This window comes from Myodes glareolus, chromosome 9 (genome assembly GCF_982192425.1).
Source record: "Myodes glareolus chromosome 9, mMyoGla1.1, whole genome shotgun sequence".
In the NCBI taxonomy this organism is placed as follows: Eukaryota; Metazoa; Chordata; class Mammalia; order Rodentia; family Cricetidae; genus Myodes; species Myodes glareolus.
In genome coordinates, this window is record NC_142034.1 from 18,260,226 (window position 1) to 18,278,994 (window position 18,769).

Sequence of the window (18,769 nt, forward strand, 5' to 3'; positions counted from 1 at the left end):
GCGGATCTCTGGGAGTTCGAGGTCAACCTGGGCAACAGAGCGAGTTCCAGAACAGGCACCAAAGCTACACAGTGAAACCCTGTCTCGAACCCCCCCCAAATGTAAATTATGTTTATTTATTTGTGCAGATGTAGAGACGTGAATGTAACACAGTATGCTTGTCATCAGAGGAAAACCTGTTGGAGTCGGTTCTCTTCTTACACCAGGTCCTGGGGGTCAAACTCAGGTAGGTGGTCAGGTTTTGTGGCAAGTGCCCTTCACTGTTGAGTCATCTCGCCAACCCCAGTGTACTTTTTATTTTGTGCGTGTGTGTGTCTGTCTGTGTGTGTGTGTGTGTGTGTGTGTGTGTGTCTGTCTGTCTGTGTGATACCCAAGGAAGTCAGAGGAAAGTGGCAGATGTCCCTGGCCAGAGTCACAAGCAGTTGTGAGCTGTCCACAGTGGGTGCTGAGACTGGAGCTCTGGTTCTTTGCGAGAGCGAGCGCTCTTAACTGCTCAGCCATCTCTCCAGCCCCATGTTATTCATTTTCTGTTGGCAAAGTGGGGGCCTGAAGGCTGGAGGACAACCTGCAAGAGGGAGGCACCCTGTAACATCATGGGCCCTGGGAATCAAACTCAGGTCATCAGACTTGGCAACAAACACCTTTGACCCACTGAGCCATCTCACCAGGCCCCAGACTCTTTTTAAAATCACAATATTATATTATATTATACTATATTTATACATAATAATAATAATGATTCAAGCAACGGAGCTCCACCTTGAACTTCTCATCCTCCTGCTTCTCTGGGGTTTTGGGACTTCCTGTCTGCACCATACCACGAAGTTTCTATCTGATGCTGTGGACTGAACCCAGGGCCTCGCGCATGCGAGGCAAACGCTCTACCAATAGAGTCACATCTCCAGCCCTATTCTTCAGACTCTTAGAATTTTGCCCTTTCATGGCTGGCCATTAATGATTCTGAGATAGGGTCTCATTAAGCAAACATTCCAGGGACCCAAGATGTCAAATCAGCTCTGGGAATCTTTCATCAGAGGGTGTTAGGGGCCCTGTCCATCAACCCAGAATAAATGGCTTGCCATTGCGTTGCTCTTTGCTTGAAGGGCTGAGGCTTGTTAGGACAACCCTCCTGCCCTCATAGAATGTGAGGGAGGCTGTTCTTGGCTCTGTCACCGCTCGAGTCCCAGCACAAGTCGCGCTGTTCCTTCCAGCCCTCTCAGGATATGGGCAAGGCATCACTACCCAGCACAGTTCCTCAGATGGGGCCGGCCGAGCCCCTTCCTTCTGCGGAACGTTGCAGAATGCTGTACTCCCTGTTCAGGCCAGTTCCTGGTATTCATTTGAAAGAGCTGCCCAACCTGGCAAATCACCCCACACTGGGCAGGGCCTGACAGGGCAGTCATCCTCTGCCTATACTGCAGGCTCTGCTGAGTTCTTAATGACACCCAGCAGCCTTGTTTCGTGAGGGCTCACTGCCCTCAAGGCCTCAGGGAGCTGAGTTCCCTTCAGTTATCAGGATGCTCAAGATTAATTAGACAGGGGAGTTCAGGGGGAAGAGAGACTTGGGAAGGGTGTTCTAAGCTGAGGTTGGTCTCGCAGTTCAGGATAAAGCAAGAACCCTGACGTTCCCAAGGGGTAGGCAGCAGAGGTGAGACTGAGGAGCCCAGTTTGGGGGTCACCAGAGTCACAGAGATCACTGGACACAGTGCTGTCCAGGACCAGAACCAATGGGAACAGGATGAGTCAGCAAGGAAGGCGGGGCATGAACAGGAAAGGGGCAGAAGGGACAGGGGCCTGGCAGCAGCAGAGACTGGCATGTGGGGTGGTGGAAAGTGAGGAGACGGGCTGTCAGCCTCAAGGTCTCTGAATTGCAGGTACTGCGTGCCATGTGTCCCACAAAAGCCCTGATGGGTCTGCCTCCTAGTCTTGGTGCTGAGGCTGGGAAGGAAGATAGGAGAACCAGTTAGGGTGCTTCATAGAGTCTGGGAAGTCCTAAGTCCTGACACCCGGGACGGTGACAGTCACAGCTGTCCCGAGATGCAGCTTCTAGGGGTCACTTGCTTTTGATTGGTTTTGTTTTTGGGGTTTTTTTTGAGACAGGGTTTCTCTATAGCTTTGGAGCCTGTCCTGGAATTTGCCCTGTAGACCAAGATGGCCTCAAACTCACAGAGATCCACCTGCCTCTGCCTCCCAAGTGCTGGGATTAAAGGTGTGCGCTACCACTGCCCGAGGTCACTAGTTTTTGTTTTGACATTTTTAATCTGTTGTGTGTGCGTGCGTGCACGCACACGTCAGAGGACAGCCTGCAGGAATCAGTTCTCTCCACCCACGGGGGTTCTGGAGCTGTCTTGCCGGCCCTAACAGTCATCTTTGGGAAGCGAGTGAGGATTAGGAGTCTGGAGACAATGAAGTCAACGACAGACGGCACCTGTGGTGCTGACCGAGACTCCAGGTGGCTTCGGAGTCACTCTGCCAAAGCCCTGACCAAGCCACGCGGGTCCCGTGAACCTTTCCTTCTCTAAACCACATGGGAAGCCATATTGGGATCTTTAACGGAACCAGAGCCGCTGCTGCCAAGAGACACTTTTTCACCTCCCTGCCTGCAGCATCCCCTGCAATGCAACAAGTGAGCAACAAATAAGCCACCATCGTCTCTTCCTCCACAAGAGGGGCGGGTGGGAGGCGCCGCACGCGGAGCTGCTGGCCGTGGTGTTCTGAACGCACGTCCTCTTCTGCCCGTTGGTCCTCTTCCCCGGGGAGGGTCCAGCTCCACACCCACAGCTTCGTCCTGTCACTGGGGGTGTGGGCAGCTGGTGGCTACCAGAGGAGCTCCAGGGCCTGGGACTGGGACCAGCAAGGTGCTGATGGCCACCGTGTGCCTGTCTGCTACAGCAAGTCACTGCAATCACATTGTTCATTTTCCTCAGAGGCGAGCATGTGGCTTTGTGGGTTTTTTTCTCCCTCCTCCTCCTCCTCTTTTCTGAAGCAGGCTAGCCTGGAGATCATTTGCATAGAACAGGCTGGCCTGGAACTCACATATCACAGATCTACCTGACTCTGTCTCCTGAGTGCTGGGATTAAGGATTTGTGCCGCCGTGTGCTTGCCGCTTTATTTGAGGCAAGGCCTCCTCACATAGCTCAAGTTGGCCTCAAGCTCGTGGTCTTCTCAAATGCCACAGCTGGCTCCAGAGCCCCTTCTGGAATATGCTGGTAGATATCTGCGGGGGTTGGAGAGCACAGGTGACTCTTAAGGGTTCACAAGCTAGGACTAAGTCAATGGTCCAAGTTGATACCCAGTGACGTTAACCTAAAGCCAGCCTCCGGCCTGGAGGAAAGAAGACATGAGTTATGTCCTTTGACCCAAATGCTGTGCAAAGCCCACTGTGCAGAGTGAATGGGAGGGCCCAAGGCTTTCCCACAACAAAACACAGGAGTTCAGGGAAGGTGCCCATGGGGGCTATAGTCAACGTCCCTCCAGCAACTAAGCATTGACCCTAAAGTCTGCGGAGCTGCCTTAGCACCCCAGAGGTGTGTTACCCCAGGAGTTTGCTGTCCAGAAGACAAGGATAGTAGACTCAGCAATGGATCACCGTGTCAAGTCCCTCATTGGCTTTCCCTTACTCTGGTACTGGGTGGGAGGGGACAGACTGCGTGTTCCCTCATTTACATGTTGACACCCTAACTTCACAATGTGATTGTGCTTGAAGATAAGACCTTTAGATCAAGGACTGCGTTGAAATGAGGTCAGGAGAGTGAACCTAATCCCACAGGGCTAATGTCTTCATAAAATGAGCCTAGGACTCAAGGTAAGACATCCGGGGTGCACAGAGGACGACTTGGGAGAAACTTGGGGGGAGTCAGGCCTGTTGACACCCACATAATCTCTCAGTCACAGATTCTAGAACCCTGAGGACATGCCAGTCAGCCTGAGCAGTGCCCAGATGAAAAGCAAGGAAGGGGGTGCCTCAGGGCCTCGAAATTTCATGACAGCCATATAGTAAAACCTCGAAATTCCCCAGAACCAAGTGGGAAAGCCAAGCACAACCTGGGCAGTCCCCAGGGAAATCCACTGTCCAATTAGCAAGGCTAAAGAGAGGAAGGGAGGAACCAGTGCTTTGGTGGCCTGTGTGCTGGGGAGAGCGGGGAGGAGAAGTCAAGTCTGGCTAGAGACCACCTGGGCTCATTTGGAGGCCGCACCCTGACCTGGCTCACGTAGCTGGTCATGCCCTTACCTTTCCACCTCCTGGTTGATGCTTCAGGTTCTCAGTGGAGCCAATCTTGGACCTGACATTCTTCAGGTCTGGCATGGGCACAGGGGCGGTCTGCAGGCGGCTCTTACTGGCAGAGGGCGACTTGGGGGGAGTGCGGACCACTGCCACCTTCTTGGGCTCCCGGGTGGGCGGCGTTGGTAGGGATGGAGTGCGGGAGCGACTGCCAGGGGTACCAGGGGAGCCGGGGCTGCTGTAGCCGCTGCGTTCTCCAGATTTTGGTTGTTCACCTGGAGGGTGGGGAGAGAGGAAGGAACTGAGGCCAGGTGGATGGGGATCCGCGAAGTCCCTGAGGCCACTGGACGGGGGACCCACTGCTAGGCTCCAGAGGGGAATCTGGGAGAGGCCCATTTGTGAAGAAGTGTCTGCTCCTGCCCTGCCACTCAGACACAGTGACAACTATTTCTCAATAAAGCAACTGCATTCTCATCAGTGCTCCAACACATGGTACCTCCTCTGGCGATGGCCCGACTCTTCCCAAGCCCTGACGTGTCCTGAAGTCGGGAGATGGGTTCTAGTGAGCTGTGTGTCACCCCTTTTCACTGAGCTGAGGCCTTGCCTCGGAAAAGGAAGTGATGGGGTGTGGCTCCACAAACCCCCTTCTACCTGTCCTTCCTTTACTGAGGTGATGCAATGACAGGGCCCACGGCAGCCTTCAAGCTGGGATCCTCCAGACCCTTCCCTCACAGGGTAGATCTGAGGCTGCTGGGGGCACATCCAGGCTCCTCCAACTGTAGGGCTGCAGAAGCATGTATAAACCACATGCCCAGAGTTTTTCATACAAGCCATACCCCACACTGCTGAACCCCGCCTTGCCATTCCAGTCCACAAATGCCCTTCCCCACACACCTTTCCCAACACCATCAGTTCCAGGAAGGCTGCCTGGACTTCTGGGCAGGCTCTGTTCACCATCCTCTCTTTGTCCTTCACCCCCACACACTTCTGTGCTAGTACTAAGTATGCTGTGGACACACCTAGAGTTCACTGAGCCACCACACCCCTGGGTTTTTTGTTTTGTGTTTGAAAACCTGGGCTGTTCTCGGCAGGAGGTGGGACCTGTGATATGCAAATTTTTGGGCCCCCCTCCAGATCTGATAGAGGCCTGCAAAACTGGCCTTTCTTAAGCTTTCCAACCCGCAGAAGCATCCTAGCAAACATGCTTACAGCAGCCAATCTCTGCCCAAACACAATGTTCAGTCTCCACTTCCACATCTTAGGAATCCCTAAAGCATCAAAGTTCTGGGATATGTGGAGCTACCGCTACTCTGGGATTAGCTCTGCTTACATGTCCCCTGGAACACAGGATGGTGGTGGCTTATGTTCTTTTCTTGACACTTGCAAAGTACCTTGGGTGAGCCAATGACCTCCACTATGCCCACATCCTCATTTGAAAGAAGTGGGGGATCAGAGCCCTCATGGCCTTATTTTGAGAGGGGTATGGGGGGAGTGTGGAGAGGTTGCTCAGTAGTTAAGAGCACTGGCTATTCTTCCAGAGGACTCAGGTTCTATTCCTGGCATCCACATGGTGGCTCACAACTGTCTATAACATCTCAGAGTGAAATGCCTTTCCTTTTCTTTTTTTCTTTTTCTTTTTTTAAATGATTTATTTTTTATTTCATGTACATTGGTTAGGCTATATGAGGTTGCTGGACTCCTTAGAACTGGAGCTACAGACAGTTGTGAGCTGCTATGTGGGTGCTGGGAATTGAACCCGGGTCCTCTAGAAGAACAGCCAGTGTTCTTAACCACTGATCCATCTCCCAACCCAGAAATGACATTTCTTAACAAACAAAACAAAAAACTCATCCCAGCAAAACCCTCTGCCGACCAGTGGCACTTTGCCACTAGAACTTCAGTTGGAGACAGTCTAAACCTCCAGCACCCCCACATGTCTCCAGGCATATGCTCCCCATCCCACAAATAGCCCTAGTCCCTGAAGTAAATGCAGACACCCAGGATGGGTGTTCACAAATGCCCCCAGTACAAACCACACTTGAGGAGAAAAGTAAACATGATGTTTCGAACCTGAGCCTCTCTGGGGCAGCCTAGGCTGGAAGCAGGAGGCCCTTCCAGCCTTGTGGACAAGCACAGGGGCAGAACACACACCAAGAGGACCCAGCCCACCCAGAGCAGTGGACCCGGAATTACCTCTCTCAGATTTTGCCCCGGTAGGGGGTAGTTTTCTCTGCTCTTGCTTGGAAGCTTAAAAAGAAAAATCCACAGACAGCCTCATTATAATCAGGCTCACAGGGGTCTCTGTGAGCACTTCAGGTGGCAGCATCTGCCTGGACCACCTAGCATAAGAGACAGAAGCAGGAACAGGTGTGGGAGCAGTGAGGAAGATGCAGCCATCAGTGTGGAGTCTCCGAAGGTGAGGTGAGATTGGAGGAGCAAGGCGAGCACTTGCTCCAGGCTACTGTGTGCCTGGGGCCAGCACAGTGCTGAGGGGCAGCGCCAGGATGAAAACACTTAATGTGCCATTGATGCTATTAGATCATAGTGCACAAGAGACATAGCAGATGCGCGGTTACTCAGTGTAAACACAGCCCAACTGGCAGGCTGCACCCTTTACAATGCCAGGCAGAAGCATGCAGCGGGCAATAGGGGCTGCCTCCGGCCAGGAGAGCAGTGGCACAAGGGCCAGGCCAGACACAGAGACCCACAGGTCTCCTGAGCACCACCAGGGAGCAAATGCAGGCCGGACAGCACAGTCAGTAACATAGCATCAAGTGCCTTCTGGGAGCAGGTCCCCGGGGGTTCCTGGGCATGAAACAGCACTGTAGCCTGGTCAGGTTCTCAGTGCCAACTGGATTTTATTTACAGGAAGCCAGAGTGATGACCGTGGCATATCGGTGCTCAGCTAAAACCCTTGAGTTTTGCTAGAAGATTCCTAACATCCCGGCTGCATGAGGTGGATTTGCGGGAGATCCCGCACGATGTCCTGCCAGCGCTACTGCTCCTCCAAAGAGGCAAGGGACCTGAAAACACCCCATGCTGGGGCTGCCTCCCCAGAGCCAAGGATTAGGGGGCGTGCTCCTTCCCTGCCACTCATTAGCCACGTGATTGTATTTTCCTCAAGCTTTTAACATGAGCAAGATCTCTTCATTGGCTGAAAGGCAAGGGTTCATTAGCCACCTCAGACAAATGCTCCAGCGCTCAGCAAACAACTGTTAGTCGGTGCCAGGGGTTTCTAATTGTCAGTGGCCTCCTGAGGCAAGTGTTACACCTTCTGGAAGCTTCTGGATTAAGACTCCAGAGAGCCTTCTCACCTGAGCCGGGAGGGGTCTTTGGACTGGGCGTGGTCTTGGCTGGGATCCTGGTGGCGTTGGATGTGCCCTTCTGGCCTGGAGGGGCTGCTCCCCGAGGTGTAGCGATCTTTGTTCCAGTTTTACCATCGGCCCCCTGTAAACCGAATCAGGGTAAAAGGTTTCACCACAGGGAAAGGTGATCACCAAGGAGAGGTCAATCCACCCTCCCACCTCAACTGGAAGAAGGTAAAGGTGAATGTGGATGCTGGAAGGGTCTTGCACAGTCTCGAGGGTTTTGGGGGCACACAGCACACCCACTTCACCGGCACATCAAGTATCAGATTCCTGTCTCCTCTTAGATGAATTGTGAGTTAACCTGTGTTATAAAATGACAGCAGTGTTTGGAGCCAGACCAGAGTCAGGGTAGACCAGTAGGCTGGCCCAGGAAGACCACACTGTGGGGACACCCCTTTCCAGATTCTTCATTATGGACGTAGCTGAGGGAGGCTGGGTTCACCAGAGGCCTCCCAAAGACACTTGGGCTTCGGCCTTCAGCAGAGCACGCAACAGCCAAGCCACGTCTTTTTCTTCTCTCTCTCCATGGCCCTGGGGTTTCTGCGACTCCTTAGGTGCACTAAGAACCTTTGGCCGTGAACACTGGCGGAAAGCTGGGAGCCACAGGTGGGGCAGACACAATCAGCGGGTCGTGAGTGGCTACAGATCTGGTGGTCAGGTTAGATGCCCGTTAGATGTAGTATGAACTTCAGAAAGAAACCACATGAACCACAGACTCCGTAGGAAGCGGGGAGAGAAGGAGCTGTTGGGATGGATGCACCCACCTGGAGGTGTGGCCAGTTACCATAGGAACTCTAGAAGGACCTGAAGTTTTCTTCGTCATTTACTTTTATTTTTTAACTAATTAACTATTTTTTTGGGGGGGGGTGGTTGAGACAGGGTTTCTCTGTAGCTTTGGGGCCTGTCCTCAGACTCGCTCTGTAGACCAGGCTGTCCTCAAACTCACAGAGTTCTGCCTGCCTCTGCCTCCAGAGTGCTTGGATTAAAAGCGTATGCAAGTCACCATGGCACTGTTTAACTTTGGCTTTTGAGACAGGGTTTTACTATGTAACAGTCTTGGCTGTCCTGGAACTCACTCTGTAGACCAGGCTGGCCTCGAACTCACAGAGATCCTACTGCCTTTGCTGGGATTAAAGGTGTGTGCTGCCACTGCGTGGCTATTTTTATTTATTCTTTTTAAGAAAAAGAGTTTTGGGGCTGGAGAGATGGCTCAGTGGTTAAGAGCACTGACTGCTCTACCAGAGGACCCAGGTTCAATTCCCAGCATAGCAGCTCACAACTGTCTGAAGATCTACTTCCAGGGGATCTGACACCTTAACACTGATGCACACAAAAAAAATAAAGTTAAATAAACCATAAAAAATATTAAAAAAAAAAGAAAGAAAAAGAGTTTCTCTATATTCTGAGCTGGCCCCCACATCTTAGTCCTGGGGGCTGAAATTAAAAGTGTCACCACACCTGGCTTCTTTTTTTGTTTTTATGTTTAAACAGAGACTCACTCTGTAGCCCAGGCTAGCCTGTAACTTACTCTGTAGCTCCAACTTCCTCAGTGTTGGGGTTGATGACAAGCATCAGGTACCATGCTCAGCTTAGAGCCTTGGTTTTCAGGCTGAGGTCCTCTGGTTATCTTGGGGACTTCTGTTTTAGAGGAGAGGGGTGCAGGAAGCACAGGCCCTAGTTCCTGGTCCCCTCCCTGTCCCTTCTTCAACCACCTAGTGCTGCCTGTGAGTTTAGGTGAAGGGAGCGTTTGAACACCACGGTACAGCAGCCTGCGCCTCACCAAAGGTTATTTCCTTACCTTGAGTTTCATCTGCTTTGTTCCAGGACTGCCATTTCGGGGTGTGACAGAAGAGACGTGTTTAGGAGAGGTGGCTGGCTCAGGGCACACGGCAGGGCTGGAGGGTTTGATCAAAGGGTCTGAGCTACCAGGACTGGGGCGTGTGGGGCTAAGGCAGGGCCTATTGCTCAGGGTTTTAGCACAGGAAGGTGTGGATGTCTTAAACATAAAGATAAATAAAATCAAAATAAAAGTCAGCAATGGGGGAGGGAAACAAACTGAAACAAAGGACAAAAAAAAAAACTAAACGTAATAAGGCGGGTCACACGGCAAAGCAGTGCTCTCAGTAAGAAAGGACGGCAACCCTGATCCCTCAGCACCACATCACCTATCGGTGACACACAAGCTGCACAGCTGAAGTGGGATGGACGTGATTAAAATCGCATAGCACAGAACTTCTCAAAGAGATGCTGAAGACGGATAGACGTTCTGGTACATTCTTTTTCTCTAGCAACTGGACCTTGTTGTGCCTTCTGCTTACAGAACACTGGCTTAAGGGTGCTTGGTAAGAACCGGGAGACCGTCGGAGAGAAGGCAGCAAGATGTTCCCCATAAAGAATGCCAATGTGCAATGGGTCGGTCAGCCTCAGGAGAAGCACCCACTGGGGCTCAATGACACCCACCTTCCCTTTCCGCCATGCCAACAGAAACCTAATCCTTTAAGGAGGACTGTACTGGAGTCAACCAGAGGCTTCTGGGGACACACACATGCCATAGGAGCACACAAACACGCACATACAGGCATGCACACACATACAACGTGCATATGCACACGCACGCATGCACATACATACATACTTTCTGATTAAATGAAGGCTAAACTAATCTTAATGAATAAAACTAATCTTAATGCTATCTAGAGAGACTTGATCTGGCCAAAGTTAACACCAGAACATACTCCACTTGAGGAAATGCGTGTCTGTGAGGCTGGATGTTCTCCAAGCAGGGCCTGGCTCTGTGAACCAGGGGTACCTAAAGGTTGAGGGCTGACACTCCCTGGTATGATGCAGGGTGAGACCAGACCCTTGAGAATAAAGAACCGCAAGTATTGGGTGCTCAATGGAGTCCTGACCAGACACAGCTGTCACTCCCGGTTCAAGAAGTGGGGCAGGGCTAAGTCTCTACACAGGGCTCGGTTGCTTCTCTCTGAGCACCCGTGACAAGGAGTCCTAACGAATAGAGAACAGGGCCTTCTGGGAGTGGTCCTCAACCGCCGCTCCCAGAATCTAGCACCATCATCCACCTCTGGAGACTCATCGAGGCTCTGGCGCCCACTACAGGCCAGGTCGTTCCAGGCTGCATTCACACTAGCTGCCCAGCGGATCCAATCTGGGCCGTGGTGGGATTTTTTTCAGGAAGACACCACTGCACAGCTTTAGGGGTTTCTAAGATAAAAAATCATGGAGGGAGTGGACTACAGATTAAAAAAAACCAAAAAACAAAAAAAAACCCAAAAACCCAAAAAACCAAAAAATAAAGCTCAGGATGCCGGTCTGTAAAGCAGGCTGCTTTATCTACTGGGCTGGGGTGCAGAAGATTGACGAAGGCTTTTCTTAAATTGCGTTTTCCATCCCACACTTTTCTCCATTTCAAGGAGGTGCTGCTAATTCAGAGCCCAAGTAGTTCCACGGACAACTCAGCAACCAAGGCCACCTGCCCATTCTCCCTAGACTCAGCTTGTCTGTCCCTCCTTCCCAGGTCTGCTGTTTCCTGCTCTGGTGCGGGGCTGGTGGGAGACAGCACGGCTCCTCCCCTGTTTGCCTCCCAGCTCTCCTCTTCTTCTGGGCTCACCCAGGATCCTCCCTGCTTTTGTCTGAAGACTGTTTCTTGCTCATGCCTCTCTGATCCCAGTGTACTCTGCAGATATTAAATACGTTGTATTCACTGAGCCTAGATCTGTGCTAGTAAGCGTGAGAAACGCACATCCCAGCATTCATCACAGAAAACTCTCACACACCTTTATTTAAACTATGAGGAAATGACAAGAGGAAGAACTGAGTAACTCGCTGAACACCCTTCCCCGGGTTAAGTATCAAGACAGAAACTCTGCCTTTGTCAAAAGCAACAGCCTTTAAATAACAGCTGCACTCCAGAGACAAACGCTTTCCACACATGGTCGAAGAGTGCAAACACAGCACGGAGCAAAGCCTCTTGGCTGGTCAGTAGCTCACCTTCGCTTTCTTCTCGTCGTTTCCAGTCCTGTCTTTGCTGACACCGGCCACTCGAGCTGATAAAATACAAAAGGAGAAAGCACACATGATGCCCCGCGCTTAAGGTTTGCAGACACACCAGAGTCCAGGGGTGGCGTTGTGAATTCCCTTTGGTTGACACAAGGCTGGTTTTCTTAGTCCTCAGATCTACTGAGTTAGTATCACACAGCACACAGAGCCATTGTTCAGAGCAACCCGGCAAGAGGGGGCAGCAGGCTGGCTGAGGGTGGGGACATGCAGAGGGAAGGCAGCAGGTGCTGCTAGAGGTGCCTGTTGACCTGTGGCTGTGGCAAGCTCACTCTCTGCCTCACCAACCACACTGAATGCAAGACCATTTAAATGCCCCATGGCCATGAACAGGACAGCCCAGCCAGACTCCAGGCTAGGATCCTTGGATCAGAGTGGGGTCTCCGTCTCTCTCTTTCAGGCCAGGCTTGGCCTTGCTCTCCTGTGAGATCTCCTCTTACCCTCTAGGGCCTCAAGGCCAAAGTGAAACCACCTCCATTTTCCTATGCCACACTGGAAGGGTCCTCAGCCTCACCTTCTTGGCCATTTTATGCTGACCATCCCCACCCTCACTCCAGGCCACCTGCTACCAGAATAGATGAGCCCATTGGGGAGATCCTCCCCTTTGATGCGGGGTGCAATCCTTAACCCGAAGCAACTCACTAACAGGGACCTTCCACATCAGCCCCAGCTGCTTTTGAAGGAGTCCTTCCTACTCTGACACAGCCCAGCCGTGAGGGCACCTTGCCACTCCCCAGGGCCCTTCAGATATGCCACATCCTGCTCAGGGAACCCCACATCACTATTAACCTGCAGGTAGATGAGGACTGAACTTACAGAGTGACCAGCGCTAACTCTCCAGCCCAGGGTTCTCCCCATTTTACTGTGGAGGAATCACCTGGGAGGTAGCATACAGACTCCGGGTGCACCGAGGCTGGGTATGCAAACAACAGGCACCCAGGAATCTGCATTGCAATAGAAGTTCCATAGATCTTATGCACTCATTTCTCTGTCAACCACGTTGTATCTGTTTAGGATCAACGGCCGTGCCAATTTAATTCTGACTCAGGGGGGATAAACTGCGCCACTTCCGTAAGACTAATAACCACAAGAGCGCCAACAGTTGTGACTGATCCTGGGATCACCGCCTGATGGAGTAATCCCGACCCTACCTGTGAAAGCCTTCTTTAGAAAGCTTCTGAGCAGACAGTTTCTGCTGCTGCTGCCCTTTGGGCTGTGCTACAGTGTAGCTAACACCCTCTCCCACTTTTGTATTGGTGAATTCTTTCACTGGAACAACCCACTTATTACCGCCCTTACTGTGAATCCACCTGCTAGATCAGCACTTCCTGAGTCCAGGGAGGAACAAGCCCTGTTCGGGAGATGTTAGCAGGGGTATCAAATATATCTGGGAAATCCTTAGAGAGTCCCTGTGCATAGCAAGAGCTCCGATGAGTCCCACAACCGTGGAAGCTGCTGAACTTTGTTAAAAAACACGATCTTGCTATTTAGCCCAGGCTAGCTTTGAACTCACTATGTAGTCCAGGTTGGCCTCAAACATGCAGTGGTCCTTTGGTCTTAGCTGGAATGGGCTGGAATGGCAGGCTTGTGCCACCATCCTGATAGGCTCTTCTATTTATGATATTGGAGTGTTCTCTATAAGTGGAATTTAGTCAGTAGTTAGCAGATGCTTTTCACTCTGTTTAAGAAGCATCAAGTTTTGGGCACTGAAAATAATTCTAAAATGTTAAGTAGTCTACCCGGACATATTTGTTTATTTATTATACAAGAGCATACATGAATGTGTGTGTGTTTGTACCACATACATGCCACTATAGGTATATGGAGGTCAAAGGACAACCAGAGAACTGACCCCCACAGTTGTCCTCTGACCTCTGAACTCAAGGGGCAGCATGTCCTTGCATCATGTGGGTCTTGGGGCTGGAACTTCTGTCATCGGGTTTGGTGGCAAGTATCTTTCCCACTGAGCCATCTTGAAGGCCCAGATGCCAAGTATTCTAAGTCTTAAAGCCATGAACATCGCTGCCTGGAGTTTGCTCCCACCCTGTAGCCTCCACAGGGCTCCATGGGGCTGTACACAGGGACCCAGCCTGTCCCTGACTGACAGGAGGGTCACTTTAGACCTGGAAGATATTTTATCCATCATTCCTGAGGCAAGCAGGATGGGGGAGAGGTTTTGGGGGCTGTTAGCCACCTCCACAGGGGTGGCTGTCACCTGTGCAATGTGACATGCTGTCTGTTGATGAGAGCATCAGAAGACAGGCAAGTGGACTCATTGGCTCTGCACCAGGAGGATACACTCCAGTACCTTCTGGAAGGCAGTGCGGGGGGACCATGGCAAGAGGGTGCCTTTCAGAGCAGACCTGAACTTGACTTCAACCATTACTTACTCTGGGTATTTATCACAAGATCAATTTCCTGCTCTGAGGCTCAGTTCTCTCATCTGAAAAGTAGGACTAATTAATTATGCCAACTCTGGGAAGGTTCTAGATTGTGAATATGAAAATACATCATAAGCCTTCCAAAATGAAGCACACTGCTATCCACTCTATGTAGCGTGCCTCCCAACCTACATGGGCTGGTGGACCATGGTGGATACGCCAAGTGGACAGAGAACCAAACAGGGCAGAAAGCACGGGGTCAGGTGTCCGTGACATGCAGAATGAGGGCAAGCGTGAAAGGAACACGTGCTACCAGAGGCTGCCGGGCAGGGGTTGGGGAGGGGGCGGCGGCCCAGGCGGTAGGTTTAGTGGCTATCCTGGAACATCAGGGCGCGGGAGTCAAGGTAGGCAAGAAGCTTAGTGGCAGTGTCCACAGCCTGAAGGGTACCAGGGGAGGAGTGAGGGGGCTTGAACCACAGACCTTTAAGTTGAGGGACCCGACTGACTGGCCTTCCCGGCAGTCTAGCTGCGGGCTGCTTCTCAGACGGCTCCAGAAGGCTAGCCTCTTGGGTGCCCTTTCCCACAGAGGGGCCCTGGGCCTGTTGCTCCTCTCCAGGGGCCCCCACCAATGTCTCCCCTTCCAAATCCTGCTCCTTCGGCATGCTGGCTTTGATCTCCACGTGGAATGTGAACTCTGGGGCAGCCTCGTGCCCTTCCTCCATGGGCCCTGTGCCAGGCCCTTCGGGCTGCAAGGCCTGGGTCTCTGTGGAGACTTTGGAGAGGAAGTCAACAGGAAATGGGACGGCACCCTCACCTGGGGACCCAGGCATGCAGTTGGTGGTTTCCCTGGAGACAGCCTGAGGGGCTGCCCTGCCTGGGTCCAGGGGCGCCTGGGAGGGAGGGGATTCCTGGGATGATTCATCCATGTCAAGATCTTCATCCACCTCCTCCTCACTTCCCAGCCTGTCCTTGCCCCATCCCTCCTTCAGAGGTGGCTCTTGCTGCAGCAGCTCAGAGGGCCGGTGGCTTCTTTCTACATCCTCAGGCCTTGTCCCCGAAGGTTGGCATGTAGCCTCTCTGAGGCCTTGTGGCAGGAGGGGAGCCCCAGACACGCTAGGCACCGGTTGGCAGATCCAATCAGAGATCCCTGAGTCTGGAGCCCGGCCTTCATGGTGCCCTGGCTCGCCAAGCAAACTTTCTGGGAAATTCTGGACCTTCTCTGGCTCTGTGTGGAGATATCCAGCAGAAGGGACGCTTTAGAACAGGCAGGCCCACCTTGACAGGCTCTGGGCTCCACTCCTGGATGGGCCCCTGAGGATCAGCTGGTGGAGGAGGGGCTGGGCAGGTGGGGTGCTTCTGGGGACGGTGAGTGATCGCCAAGCCCGGAGGATCCGACTGTTTTTCATTTAGAGGTGCCAGTGAGATCCCAGAAACTTTGGTGCTCAGTCCAGTCCGGACTTGAACACTAAGGTTCCTGCTCAGGAGCCTCTCAGACATCTCTCTCTGCTGCCTAGAAACTCTCACCTCCTCAGGGCTTGAAGAGGCAATGGTGGCAAACGGTTAACAAGGGTACAGACATTGTTAAAGGGGACTGTAATACTCGCCATAATAAAAGACCCCCTCAAAGGTACCAGGACTCTCCCAACAGAGACAGGAGCTCATCTCAGGCCTAGTTCATTGCTTGGAATAAAGGCTCTCTTGGTCTGTCTGCCACTAGCTTGTTGCATGACCCTCTCTGGGGATCAGTGTTCTTGTCTGTAAAAGGGAGACTTGGTAACCTCTGAGGCCCTCTGGTATTTATCTGGGCAAGAGCCTGCTGGCATCTCTGTGGCTGCCCAGCATGTGGTTATGGGCTCAGATGCATGCTTATCTACCGTTCACAGAACTCAAGTTCCTGGAGATGCTGGGCTCCAGGTGGCCTTCGCTGTGTTATGACAGTGGTCCCTGTTCTCTCTGTCTCTGTCTCTCTGTCTCTCTCTCCTCCCTTTGGGCAGGTGAAATGAACGGGCATCATAAATCACCTGACCTCCAGCCCTGCTCTGATTCAGAAGATTCACAAGCCATGACTGTCGGCATGGAGCTTTGCTGACTGACCTGCCGTACGATTCCTCGCCGTGGAACGGCAGCACACGGATGGCTCTGCGGTCACCCTTCATGGCCTGCCTTCTGCCTCAGCTAAGGCAGGAGCCATGGGACCCCAGCTCTAACTGCTCAGCCTGGTCTGAGCACATGGTTGTTACTTGGATCAGTCATGTGATATCCCTGTAAAACCCTCTTTAGAGTACCTGGTTGTGCATTAAGGATGGGGCGTCCATTTGAGACTTACTGAGCTCTTCACTAAGCACCTCTGGATCTGTTGATTGTTTGTTTGGGACAGGGTCTCCTGTACCTGGGGCTGGTGTCAAACTCACTACATGGCCGAGGATGACCTCGAACCCCTGAGTCTCCTATCTCCACTTTCCAAGTGTTGAGATTACAGGTCTGTGCCGCCACACTTCCCTAATTCTGAATTTTCTGAACAGCCTACCTGATCCCAACAAAAGGTCACAAACAACTCCCCAATTCTCCTCTAACAAAGCTTATAATCGCAAAGGCTTTGGGGATATAGAAAAGAAATCTGGGGAAGAGGAGAACATGTGTGACCACATGCATGTGTAACTCTGGGCACACACAAGTAACATGTACACTAAACCTCTGTCTCTAACCCAGTGGGATTCATTGCAGCTGGCTCACTATCAAAGGACCCAACTCCGGCCTGGCCCTCTCCTTCCTTATTATGCCAGATTGAGTTCACAGTTACATTCATTTATGGTCCCAGTGTCAAGGCTGTCATATGACAGCTAATCAATAAATACATTCTGCATAGAATAGCTACTGTCACAAAAAGCACCCATTCTATTCCTTATCAGGTTCCTTACCGAGGCCGTTGGTCTGTCTCAAGTAAGGACAACAATAAAGGCAGAAGTGGGAAACCGGTGTGGTCTGGCTACCCAGTACCAGCCAGCTCATGAACCAGAGGCCAAGACAGTTACAAGCCATGATGCCACCTAACAGACTTGGGCCTCCACTACCTTCAAGAAAATGCTCCCTAGAAATTATTTTTGGCTGGGACGTCCTGGAGTCTGATACACTCCAAGACCTTCAAAGACTCCATTCAAGTCGAGGGGCCGCAAACATACACAGTAAACACGCTCACAGTAAGCAGACTTTGCTGTGTGTGTGAGCTGATGAGGGACCCATTAAAACACCTAGCAGAAGGATCTTGGCTGGGAGAGTCAACCATTTACATATACATTCCAGGATACTGTAAACTATTCAGCAAACACGAAACAGGGGCCAGGATGCAGCTCTGCAACCTCAGTAAAGTAGAAGCAGGAAGATCAAAAGTTCAAGGTCATCCTTGGAAGCTACTGGAGGCCAGCTTGAGCTACTGAGCTACAGGAGCTACAGAGGACTTTATCTCAAACAAACAAACAAACAAACAAATAAAAACAAACAAACCTGAACCATTTAAAACTCTGGAAGTGGTGGAGGGGCACAAGGGAAACAGGATCCTGACAAAGTGTCCCCTCCCTAACTCCTCAGGAGCCTAGCGTCCAAGTCATCGAAAGGGGGGATGAACTAGGCTAGAGGCCGGTGAGGCACAGTTCTTCATAGGCAGGCAGTACCGCTAACAGGAGACAAATCCTCTATTGCTTTATAGAGCGAAGGACACGGCTTCCCAGGTCCTCTGTAAGTCTCCCTGTTATACAGGACACTCAAGTTTGTTTATCCAGAAAAATGAAAGGAAACAAAGCCGGCTCATGCTGTATCTATACTGGAGGTCTCCATTTCCTAAAATCAAGACTCTCTAAGGTTTTAAAAATTCCTTTTAAAAAATGTATTTTTGATAAACAGCTGCAGAAAGCTACTTGTCTGGAAAGCAGCAATTTGATCCCTGAGAAGAACATTATAATAAGGCATGAAGGCCACAGAGAAGTCGGGTGGTGGCACCCACTTACTTCCATCCCAGCACTCGGGAGGCAGAGGCAGGCGGATCTCTGTGAGTTCGAGGCCAGCCTGGTCTACAAAGCGAGTTCTAGGACAGCCAAGGCTACAGAGACATCCTGTCTCGGGGGGGGGGGGGGGGAGGAGAAGGAAGCTTAAATGGTCTACGGTGATGTGACTGACAGGTCAGAGGGCGCTGTGGGAGCATCACCAACTGTGCTTATGCCCAAGCAAGGGCTGTTTCCTGCAGGACCCCAGCCCGACACACCCCTCAGGAATGAATCAGAACGGTATTAGAAAAATCCCTGTGTAATAAATAAAGACGACTCCCCTGGGTCCCCTGACTTGTAAATTAGGACTCAGGGCTAAGATATCTTTTCAAGGTAGAGTCCTCTGAGTGCTCCCATTTCCCTCCTCCCGAGCTTTGAGTCCTAGGGGTGGTTTGACCACTGACCTTGAGTCACATGCCCAGCGGCTTGGTCCTCCAGGTTCGGGGTGTCTCCAATGCCTGCTTCTTCAGCTGGTCCGAGGCAGCAAAGGGAGGACAGAAGCAGACAGTTACTACTTGCTTCAACCTGTACTCTCTGTACCTTGTGTTTTCGCACACGAACCATGCAGGAGGGGTGTGCCCTGCAGGGCTAGCTGCTGTGCTCCGCTCCTCCGCAAAGGCCATGGCTAGGGACAGTAGTGACGAGAGGTGCTCACACAGAACCCACAGCACCCACATGCCTTCCAG

The 18,769-nt window shown here is 51.8% G+C and overlaps 1 protein-coding gene across 33 annotated transcripts in view; it reads right to left on the reverse strand.

Moving 5' to 3' along the window:
- Mapt (microtubule associated protein tau) overlaps positions 1–18,769 on the reverse strand; it is a 99,662-nt gene that overhangs the window by 19,356 nt on the left and 61,537 nt on the right. For 6 of the 33 annotated variants that reach the window (XM_048445902.3, XM_048445901.3, XM_048445910.3 and 3 more), the window contains 5 exons: positions 18,488–18,553; positions 14,528–15,271; positions 11,600–11,655; positions 7,538–7,670; positions 4,233–4,498 (listed from right to left, as the gene is read on the reverse strand). In XM_048445902.3, coding sequence (XP_048301859.1) covers positions 4,233–4,498; positions 7,538–7,670; positions 11,600–11,655; positions 14,528–15,271; positions 18,488–18,553 — 1,265 coding nt within the window. Of the gene's footprint in view, positions 1–4,232; positions 4,499–6,416; positions 6,471–7,537; positions 7,671–9,389; positions 9,588–11,599; positions 11,656–14,527; positions 15,272–18,487; positions 18,554–18,769 lie in introns of all 33 variants that reach the window. The other 27 variants (XM_048445907.3, XM_048445905.3, XM_048445903.3 and 24 more) reach the window with 10 other exon arrangements.